Source organism: Hippocampus comes, unplaced genomic scaffold (assembly GCF_001891065.2).
Source record: "Hippocampus comes isolate QL1 unplaced genomic scaffold, H_comes_QL1_v1.1 scaffold78, whole genome shotgun sequence".
NCBI classification, from domain to species: Eukaryota; Metazoa; Chordata; class Actinopteri; order Syngnathiformes; family Syngnathidae; genus Hippocampus; species Hippocampus comes.
The window spans coordinates 91,842-102,669 of record NW_017805798.1 but is presented as its reverse complement, the minus strand read 5'-3'; the positions used below and the strand labels follow the sequence as shown (position 1 = coordinate 102,669).

The following is a 10,828-nucleotide window of genomic DNA, read 5'->3' as shown; positions in this document are numbered from 1 at the left end:
CGACTTTGACTCGGTTTTCTGGAAGGTAAACGATGCAAACTCAACAATTTTTTAAATTTAAGCACATGCCACTTTTTTTTTCCTGAAAAATATTTTTGGCCCTTTGAAAATGCCACTGAAATATGGAACTGCCAATGTGGAACCACCAATGTGGATTAAAAATGTTTGACTGGCAAATACATTCCAATTTAGTCGTTAAAACGGACTTGAATAGGTTGTTTGTGGTTTTGGTGGCTGCAGTGTGACATGCAGAAACTGACCGTGGAGGAACTGAAGCGTCTGCTGTACGACACCTTCTGCGACCACCTGTCCATGAAGGACATCGAGAATATCATCATGACCGAGGAGAACCATATCGAGAACCCCGAGGACTGCCAGGTGGATATCGACAGTAAGGAATGCCTCGTCCTGCCAGCCGTCGGCGCCTTGCAAAAATAAAAAAATTAAAATAAATACATAAAATAAAATACAAGTCACTGTTGAGGATGTGAATGCAAACATTTTCTTTTCCACTCCTTTGGGAAAACGTACACCTATTTTGAGAAAAAGTTATACTTTTCGACCTCTTCAAAATGTTCATACAACTTTTTTTTTATATATAGTATTGTGACTTTGTACTTTTAATGGTGAACCTTTCTTCCTGGATTAAAAATAATATTCAAGAAAAAAACGAATTCACAAATAAATCCCTAAAATATATTGATACAATCACTTACTGCTCTTTTTTTTTTTTTTTTTAAACAAAAAATGATACATATATTTAACGTCATGTCAAGATGTCTTTTTCGCTCCAATACAATTTTGTCATGTTTAGATTTGAACTGTTGTACTTTGTGCTGTTTGTGCTGCCGAGGTTCCAGCCCGACGCAGCAGGTCAAGCAGACGTGCGTGCGCAAGAGCCTGATCTGCGCCTTCGCCATCGCCTTCATCATCAGTGTCATGCTGATCGCTGCCAATCAGGTGCTGCGCAGCGGCATGAAATAGTCGACAAACTGGAAGACTTAACGGACAACTCCGACGTTTTTCTAAGGAACTGGCGTGCACACTGACACATGGACAACATATCGCTCCAACTCGGTGTCATCGTGCGAGTCGTAGGCTTTATATGTGTGTGTGTGTGTGTGTGTGTGTGTGTGTGTGTGTGTGTGTGTGTGTGTGTGTGTGTGTGTAATACAATACAGTGAACCCCCGTTAATTGCAGGGATTTGCTCCCAACCCACCCAAAAAGCTGAACATCCACAATATAGAAAGCGTGTTAAAAAAAATGCATTTCAATTTTAGCTTAATGCTAATATTTTAAAGGAAATGCTATAGACAGGCTAAAGTAATTAGCATTGATGACTTGGTAATTGATATTTGCCCGCTTTTAAACAGCTGCTGCCTAACACAGGGGAGAAGTGACATATATTTTTCCTCTGTGGGAACAACCAATAAAATAAGTTAATTATGCTGCATCTGTTCTCAGTGCTGCCTTGGCATGTTGTGGCACGTTGTGGTACTACACTTTTGGGTATCCAACTCCAAATTGGGACTTGACTGCTAAAAAATTCCGCAATCAAACGGGGGTTTGCTGTACTGCCGAGCCTCCCGGGACTGCAGGGGGCGCCGTTGGTGGAAAAATAGAGCAACACACTGGGATAACCTCATCTATGCATGATATGCATGGACTTCAGCGACTGTGTTTTTGTATATCTGTGTTTACGTCATGATTACACCAACTGTGTATTAATGCTAAACTGTGAGCCAGTGTGTGTGTGTGTGTGTGTGTGTGTGTGTGTGTGTGTGTGTGTGTGTGTGTGTGTGTTTGAAAAGGAAGGGCTGCTTTACTTTGGGGTTGTTACAAATTGGGGAAGGTCACGGAAATGTGTGTGTGTGTGTGTGTGTGTGTGTGTGTGTGTGTGTGCGTGTGTGCGTGCGTGCGTGCGTGCGTGCGTGCGTGCGTGTGCGTGTCAGAATGCATTGTGATGAAGCAATAAACAAAGATGGCGTGCAGCGGCATTACAACCACTCATTTCAAAAAGCACTTCTTTTTTTAAAGAAAAAGTACAAATCATTGAAAGGAACATTTTGGCAATACAATAGGGTCAGAAAGCCCAAAAATGCGGCAATAAATCACAAACATGTCTTTGAAATGGACCTGATTCAAATTGGCTAACACGAGCTAACGTGCTATAAACTAATACTCATGAACATACACAACACATGCCACCAAGCTGACATATGCTTATACAATGCTAACATGTACGAACAAATGCTAAAATGACAAATGTGCTAATGATCACATTCAGAACGCCACCAAACTAACATATGCTAACATATGCTAACACATGTTAACATGGGCTAACATGAGGGCTAAATGTTCTAGCATGTGCTAACATGCACTAAGATGTAACGTATGCTAATATTAGCTTACGTGTACAACATGCTATCATTCTTGACAACGAAAACATGCTAACATGCAAAAATGTTCACAAAAAAATCTAAAATATGCGACAATGCCTTGGCATTGTCGCATGTATTAAAATGTACTAATGCGCGAATACTTGATACCATATGTTAACACATGACAAGTGCCAACATCTGCTAATATTCCCAAACACGCAAAACACAGGCCACCTAGCTATCATTTGCGAACACACGCGAACATGTGCTAGCACACACTAACGTACCAATGTGCTGTCATTCACACAAACATGCACCAAAGTGAGCTCACATGCACTAATATGGTTGCACAAAGTGAACATTTGTGCTAACTATTGAGAGCATGAGCTAACACTGTCACAAATGCGAACAAGTCCTAAAGTGCACTGACATGAGCTAACACATTCTAACCTGCTAGTGTGCTCGATGCTAGAACATACAAACTTTGGGCAAATTGTAAATAAGTAATTGTCAAGAATCTCCTTGGTGGAGGTAATGTTATGAGCTCCAACACACGGTTCCATTTTGCACTTTACAAGTCGCTGCAGCGCACAACTAAAACAAGTGACCACCATGATTGTCCCACCCATACTATGTGATGAATTAGTAATAAATAGTTCATTTATTGCCTTATTATTTCTTGATACTTGTTGAAATACAAAAACAAACAAAAAAAACGTGTTGACGGCGTGAAATTTTCAAAGTGTTTTCATGTTACCAAGTGGATGTGACTTTTGCTGTCTTAATGGCCGTCTGTTGGCGTTTGACTCTTTGTGTCTGTGGAATGTGGTGAGGATTTTTTCTCCCCAAAAAGAAAACCAAATAAAACATGAAACATCATGTCACGAAACTCTCAGCTCTCTATTATTGGTGCCGTTCCTAAACAAGCTAATGTGCTAACAGATGCTAACATCCATGCGCATGACATTGCATTAATTCACCAACAGCTAACATATGCTTGAATGCACAAACTTGAAATGACAGCACGATGCTAACATTCATCAATATGCACGAAAGCATTTGCTAACATATGCTAACTTGCACTAAGACAAATAAATATTCTTAGAATTATGCTTAAATATCCTCCAGTGCAATGCGCAAACATGAAATGACACGTTAACATTAATCACGCACTTACTGTATATGCGCAAGTACATAATGTTAATATGCTAACATGCTCCAACATTCACTAATATGTGGTAGCACCTGCACTCACAGGGTAACATACTAACCAACGCTGATAGGTGCTAACAGGTATGAATAACCACTACCATGTGCATCAATTCAGGTATTTAATTTTGTTGTAAAAACTCGCACTTTGTGCCTTTCCCTGGTGCTTCATTAGTATTAGCATTAGCATGATTGAGTTTCCATTTGGGTCCTTGGTGTCACTTGGCTCATTAAGGTAGTCAAGCGTTTGATTGGACGGGGACTCGGGTGACTATTAACTGTGTTGAAGTGGAGCAGTGGGCCGGAGGGTGGGGGAACCAAAAGATATTCATGGCCTGGGCTGCTAATGTGGCCAACGGCGAGTGAATATTTATTTGAATATATTTGAAAATGTATTTAGTCCAAACCTTTCCATCATTTTTTTTTTTTTTTTTGTGTCATGTCGAGCAAGTCGAGCATTGTATTGAAGTTACAGTGCGGGTTGTTTGTTTATAAAACACATTTTTCAATTCCCAGTCAGGGAACATCGATTCAACCTATTTTGACTAATTAGTCAGACGAGACGAAGGTCAAAGTGCTAACACCGATTAATGAATGATATTACTACATATACATACTATTTCATCAGCCAATCAGGTCCTGCCCTGCCCTGTTGCCCTGCCTAGCTCAACGTTAGCATAACGCTGCTATGCTAACAGCAGCGTTACACTCCAGACGAAACATCACTCGCGTTTTGCTAAAAAGCACATTGTTCTTGACATTTCTTTTTTTTTAAATTTCACTTCTTGTTCCACTCGCCGTGGCAAATGCTGAAATATTCACGCGGCGTATCGCTCAAAATTGAAAACCAGTGGCTAATTTGAGACAGCGGAACAACAGACCGCCATCGGCTGTATGGCAAATTGATGATGTCACCATGAAGCACCCTATCAGCACCAATTGTCCCATCCGTGAATTACTGCATGCGCATCTTACTTTTCTCTACTCGGTTGCTAATGGAAACAGGATGGATATGGTGGGGGGAAGGGGGTGGGGGGCGTACGGGGTGGTCTACTGTGTGGATCCGTTCTTGGAAAAAGGAACAAAACATCTTGGAGTGCGTCAATCCGCTTGTACGTCACACTGAAAAATACAGATAAAAATATATTGGAAAATGTAGGCCAACGTTGCCGTGTCGCCGCCCAGCAGCTTGGAATAAAAAAAAAAAAAAGAGAGAGAAAAGATGGCATGTGCTTCAGTTGTCATGGTGACAACAAAGAGTGGAAAAACGAAGAGTCCAGAAAAGTGACATCATAAAAACACAGATTATTTATTTTTATTCAATAAAAAGATGAATTTGTTTTTATAATATTGTGATTTATTCTTTTTTTTTGTTTTAATCTTGTAAAAATGCAACCTTTTTGAAAAAAAAAAATTCTCACGTTACGAATTTGTTCTTGCAACATTCTGACCAAAAAAAAAAGACTAAAAGTGATCAAAACAGTTACAAAAAAAAAGGGACATACAATTAATCCGTGCCAGTGTCAATTTTTGGCCATCATTAAATCTTGCAGGCCATGTTTGGAGTGACATTCCTTACCCTAGTTCAAGTGTAAAAATAAGCAAGCTTTGTCGCTCATGATGCAGCTGTTCGGGATTATTTCTAGTCCCTGACTGCCCTCTGGTGGTCGGAAGTGCTCAGTACAAGAGTGATGTTGATATGAATGAGAGAAAAGGGGCGTCCAAAAAATGTTCCAAAGTGGAGGCAACGACTCACTAATTAACTGTAACCCGTCGGTACGCCAGGCCGAGGCCGAGGGCGGGCGCGCCGGCGCTGGCGGCGTGTCCGAAGCTGTCCACCTTGGCTATTTGGCGCAGGTGGAAGAGCAGCGTCAGCTTCCTGGTCATGATGCGCAGCGCCAGCGCGGCGGCCGCAATCTGGGCCAGCGCGGCGGCCAGCAGCAGCAAGTGGACGGCGCGCTCCAGCGGCAAGATGAGCACGCCCTCGTCGGTCACAAAGAAGAGCAGCACCGGCAGCTGGAACGACACCGTCAGCACGCAGAAGCAGCACAGCCACGCAACCTGCGCAAAAGCAACAACGTCGTCACGGCTCCAGCGCGCCCTCGTGCGGACAAACGGATCAAATTATGGAGAGACTAGACCAGCAGTGTCAAACATACGGCCCCGCGGGCCAGAACCGGCCCCCGAGGAGGTTTGATTAGGCCCACAGGATAATTTAAAAATGAAAAAAATGCATAAACCACGGAATTAATAATTTTAATAAGGTGCAATTCATGGATTATCCGATAGGGGGAACACTGTTTTCTCTTTCGTTTGTAAAGTGTAGGCAGGGATTAAATTTAGATTTTATATGGACATCCTTTCTTTATAAATCTCGTTTAAGCTTAAGATTCATGACTATATTTTTCAATACCAATTACAATGCATATATGTGACTTTTCACATTGTGTGCCCACAATGTGAAATGAGTTTGACACCCCTGGACTAGACGGACTACTTGAGAGACAAACTAGATGAAGTACCAAAAGGACAACAAAAAAAGGGATGCGAAATACAAAAAAAGTTCAAATGCGTATGAAGTGCTTTTACGTTCTCGTGCAGATTCCCAAAGTAGCCAAGGTAAAGGCGGACGATTTCCACGATGGTTACCAGGGCGATCCCGCTGATTAGCAGACCCTGATAGTATCCCGGAAGGTACGCAAACTGAAAAACAAAGTCGATGGCTTTCAATCAAAGCCTAACTCAAACCTGGCCAACCGCTGTTCTCGGTAGCTCCAGTTGAGCTCGGCTTGGGCCGGGTTCGACCACGAGTCGGGGCGTCTACCTTAACTTGTAGCATGCAGACGGACGAAAACCACCAGCAGGGCAAATAAAACATGTTGAAGTAGATCAACATGTGCAGAGCCACGTCGCAGGGCAGCCCGCCGCACGCCGAGGCTGAAAACAACGACGTTAGATTTATTGTTACGTTCAGACATTAGCAGCATAAAATGGGATTTTTTTTTCCCCTCAGTGTACTTAAGCTTTTTTTTAATGCAACGTGAATTTGTTTTGTTTGTCTACCGAAAACTGAACACTCACAATTTTTGTTTCTTCTTAAAAACACAAAACAAAAACAACTATTCTTGAATGTAACTTTATTCTTCCAATATTACATTTTTCCCCAAAAGAAAATATGATTAAAATATATATCTATGAAAAAATATGACTTTTTAATCTTGAAAAATGTGGACTTTATTCTCAAAAAGTTAAAAAGAGATTTTCCACGTCGCTTAATTTGAAAATTAGGATTTGCACCCAACCCCACCCCCACCAAGAAGTAATAAAACTGAAGAAAATAAGACCATCCACGTATTATCAATTTTTATTTATCTTGAAAATTCCCAATTTTATTTTTGCAATGACTCTCAAAAAAGTGACTTTGTTCGATGTTTTTTTAATGTGCTCTCCTTTCTTTTCAAAAGTTTTTTTAATCACCATATTCTGTAACGTTTCGACTTTGTCCAAATAAATGTTTTTAATTTACAACAAAATGACCATCGCTTGTATTATTTTTTTCTTTCTAAAAATAAGACTTATCATACGAACACGAATCTGACTTTATTTTTGCATTTCTTTGGTTTTAAATTTCACGTTTAAAAACATCTTTTGTCTCCACGTGTTGTCGTGGCTCTTCAGTGTGTTGCTAATCCCCCCTTCAGACAGAACCCAACGAAGAATGTCGTCACGTCAAGAATGAGGACCAACCTGAACGTGAAACTGAAGGCGAGGGTGAGAGGTCACGCCGGTCTTTGTCGACGTGCGAAGTTCCGGCGTAGGCCGGGCCCACGCCGACGTTACCGACGTTGTGGGGAACCGGCGAATAAAACACGGGCATCGCGCACACACGCACACTTGCACGCACACTTGCAAATCAGATTAGCGAGCAGGAGGCAGGCGCCTCGGGGATTAGTTGAACTCTTCTCATGACGTCACCTGAAACCTTTCCAAGGTGCTGGGAGTTCAACGCCCTCGAGACAATTTGCGACAGGAGAACGAACACGATGCGCCTATCGCACGTCGTCCAAAATCAACGTGGCTCATCTCACCGCAAAATAAAAGAAGACAAGTTCAATAAAATACAACTCAGGGGGTCGGACTGCACTGGAAAGAAATAAAATAAACACTGGAAACTTGATTCTACGGATTTGTTGGTCAGAAAATAGTGTCCGGTGCACTCGAAAGGCATTTTTGTCAAGTGGCTCTCTGCAATTACTCCACCGCGCCAGTAAACGGCGCTGTGGGGAAAGCAGCAGACAGACAGAGTATGGTCCGTCTGTTTCCTGTTGTGTCGCTGTTGTCACAGTACAATACAATACACTACAATACAGTACATCTTTATTTATATACACATCCTGAGCCTCCTCCGGCTCACACATCCTGTTCATGGTCTCAAAGGGGCTTAATATCAAAACGAGCGTGTTGCCACGACGTATTCATATCCATGGCACAAGTCGTGTAACACGTGCTACCCAGCATGCTATTTTTCTTGCGTTATTATTATTATTTTTCTGTCAAGCTCTTCTGTGGAAGCCAATCATAACAGAAGTTTAAAAAAAAAAAAAAACAAGAACTACTAAGATCACGGCTAGAACAAACACTTGCTCCCAATTATTTTCGCCCCCCCCAAACAAAAAACAAAAAGGGAGACAACACTTTCAAGATTTTTCGATTTATTGATAAAACTTGTAATGTAGTGGACAATTTTGAGCGACGAACAAGTACTAAAAAAAAAAAAAGACACTTAACGGCCTATCGTAAGTAATTTGTGTTCGGGGAAGGAATTTAAAATGTTGCCCTTTTTTTTTTTTTAGGGGAAAAGAACATTTGCTATAGTCCTGTTGTGATTTAGTTTAGATTGTCATAATATTGCGCGAATAAAGATGACGATACTTCAATGAAAAAAGTCTGTTCCATATGGTGATGTGATTCCCCACCCTCCGAAAATATGGGATTTTAATCTTTTAGCATCATTTAAAAATGGGAAAATTATTTTTAGGTGAGAAACCACTCATCCCTTTGGTCAAATTAAACTAATGTTAATTAAATGTCTTCCTTGTACAAAACAAAACGTTCCAGCTTCCACTCACATCAAGGATTGATGTATAAAAATCAATCATGGTCTTGCTTTTGATTTTTATTTTATTGCATTTTGCATGTGAGGAAGAAGCGTACGACGGATGCACACTACGTCGGGCCCAGCGAGCCGTCAGAACGGAGCCGGGATTTGTTTTTTGAAACACCTTGAGGCTCCGCTCGTCATCAATGGCGTGCGCGGGACGTAGGGGCAGCGTTCGACCGCTGGGGGACGTCACAGTTCATCGCGGGGTGCGCGCAAGGGGAAGTTCTGGAACTCCTCCGGCACCGCTTCGCCCTTTTGCGACCGCTTGTAGAAGCCCAGGGAGTCCAGCAGGGCGGCGATCTCCACCGCCTTCATGCCTTTCACACCGACCGTCTACAAACCCCAAAAAATAGGAAACTGAATTTATTTTCGATGAAGGAAAAATGTTCGCTTATCATTTTCTTGTTTGATAGAAAAAAGCTATTCCTTGCTCCATATCATACATTTTTATAACTATAAACACAAAAATCAAATTCTGGTATTTTTTGGATTTCTTGAACAGCAGTTAGTGGCTGCTACCGCCGCGTCTCTTAAAGCTAATCGGGGTTGCCAAGAGCGGGCATGTCCAAGGTCACCTTCACGACCTCGTCCTTGTCATCATAAAAAACGAGTCGAGGGTCCACTTCCTCCGAGGAATCGTACTCCAGGTTGTGACTGGGCGAGGAAATTTCCAGTTAAGGAAATTTCGACCCAGAGACATATCTAGCGTGGAAGTTTTCTGAAACATTATCATAAACAAAAGTAACAAAACTGTTTGTTAGTTTTTTTTACGTAAACAATTTGAGCGTTTGACACAGCGTGTTTTTTTTTGTCAAAAGCAAATTCAACTTTCATTCGACAGCGTACGCTTTTGTAATTTTTTTTTTGTTAAAGCTAACGTAAACGTTTGAATCTTTGACAGAGCTAATGTTTTTGTAAAATTAAAGATCCTTCAAAGTCGTTTACCACAATAACATACGTCATCGGGGAAGGTGACGTTTTTTTTTTTGTTTGTTTTTTTTTTAACCACACATTCAACAAAGTCAATATAAATAACCATTCAAGGCGATGTCATCTCAAGCAAAGCTAACGCGTCGCCATTATAATGTCGCAAAATGAAGTTTGCATGGAAAAGCGTCGACGAAAAGGATACTACAAAGCCCAGCGCTCCAACAGGAAGTGATGCAGCTCGGGCATTTTCTTGATGCCTCATCCAACCACGCTGGGAGCCTGGGAGGAAAAAAAAAACCTCGCTAATTATTGTATTTATTACAACAAAATCAATTATCAATAATACACTCTTAAAATGACAGCGATTTTACACCAAATGACTTAACATATTTTACATGATTTATTCATTAAAAAAAATTAGTTCTAATTTGCATTTAGAGGAGACGAAAGGGTCACCAGCAGTTTTCCCCGCGCGATGTTGATGTGGCCTTCCGGGGCCGCCGTGGTTTCGTTGTCGCTTCCTGTCGCCGCCACGACGGCGGCGAGAGTTAGCATCAAGAAAGTCGGTGACATGACGACGTCTCGAAGCTTTCCCGAGTTGCTTTGACCAAAGATGACGCTTCCACCTGGACTTGACTCACATAGAGGAGACCACCTTATGGCGACGAGGAGGGGGGGCGGGGGGGATATTTTCCACCAATCAAGAAATTCAAATTATGACATTACGATAATCTTGAAACATTTTTAAGTCAGTAAACGCACGGGTCTTCTTTAGTTGACGTAGTTTCCTTTTCCTTGGGTTACTTTCACTGATATGCTTTTAAAAGTCTGCATCGTCAAGCCCGAGTTGGTGGTATCGTCCACGTTTGACGATGGCACAGGTGACATCTGGATCCTTATCACTTTTTCCCACGTCGGAAAGCTCCACGTGGGTTTGGTAAAACACGAGGAAAATACATTTTAAAATCTTCCCAATATATAACGGAAACAGCAAAGCCACGCAATTCTTTCAGGAACTGTATATTACGTTGTTGTTATTGTTTTTGTAAAAAAAATAAAATAAAATAAATGTAGCCCTCAAATATTCAAGTTTGTAGATTAAGTACATATGAACAACTTTTAAGTTTGTGTTTTCCTAAAGACAGT

General features: G+C 41.3%; 3 protein-coding genes across 4 annotated transcripts in view; 1 reads left to right on the top strand and 2 right to left on the bottom strand.

The window, feature by feature from the left end:
• Positions 1 to 1,090, top strand: part of cabp7a (calcium binding protein 7a) — a 9,699-nt gene extending 8,609 nt beyond the window's left edge. For both annotated transcript variants that reach the window (XM_019885422.1, XM_019885421.1), the window contains exons 3-5: positions 1 to 25; positions 241 to 391; positions 854 to 1,090. The exon at positions 1 to 25 is cut by the window's left edge and continues 88 nt beyond it. In XM_019885422.1, coding sequence (XP_019740981.1) covers positions 1 to 25; positions 241 to 391; positions 854 to 984 — 307 coding nt within the window. In that variant the 3' untranslated portion in view covers positions 985 to 1,090. The remainder of the gene's footprint in view (positions 26 to 240; positions 392 to 853) is intronic.
• Positions 1,091 to 5,020: 3,930 nt separating this feature from the next.
• LOC109525189 (transmembrane protein 17A) lies at positions 5,021 to 7,877 on the bottom strand. The gene is made up of 4 exons (XM_019885502.1): positions 7,339 to 7,877; positions 6,416 to 6,528; positions 6,181 to 6,294; positions 5,021 to 5,652 (listed from the first exon to the last, which is right to left on the bottom strand). The coding sequence occupies exons 1-4, from the start codon at positions 7,466 to 7,468 to the stop codon at positions 5,347 to 5,349; spliced, it is 663 nt and encodes a 220-aa protein (XP_019741061.1). The 5' UTR covers positions 7,469 to 7,877; the 3' UTR covers positions 5,021 to 5,346.
• An 877-nt stretch (positions 7,878 to 8,754) lies between these two features.
• LOC109525137 (selenoprotein M) lies at positions 8,755 to 10,716 on the bottom strand. The gene is made up of 4 exons (XM_074895038.1): positions 10,139 to 10,716; positions 9,885 to 9,961; positions 9,328 to 9,406; positions 8,755 to 9,085 (listed from the first exon to the last, which is right to left on the bottom strand). The coding sequence occupies exons 1-4, from the start codon at positions 10,253 to 10,255 to the stop codon at positions 8,942 to 8,944; spliced, it is 417 nt and encodes a 138-aa protein (XP_074751139.1). The 5' UTR covers positions 10,256 to 10,716; the 3' UTR covers positions 8,755 to 8,941.
• Between the last annotated feature and the right edge of the window lie 112 nt (positions 10,717 to 10,828).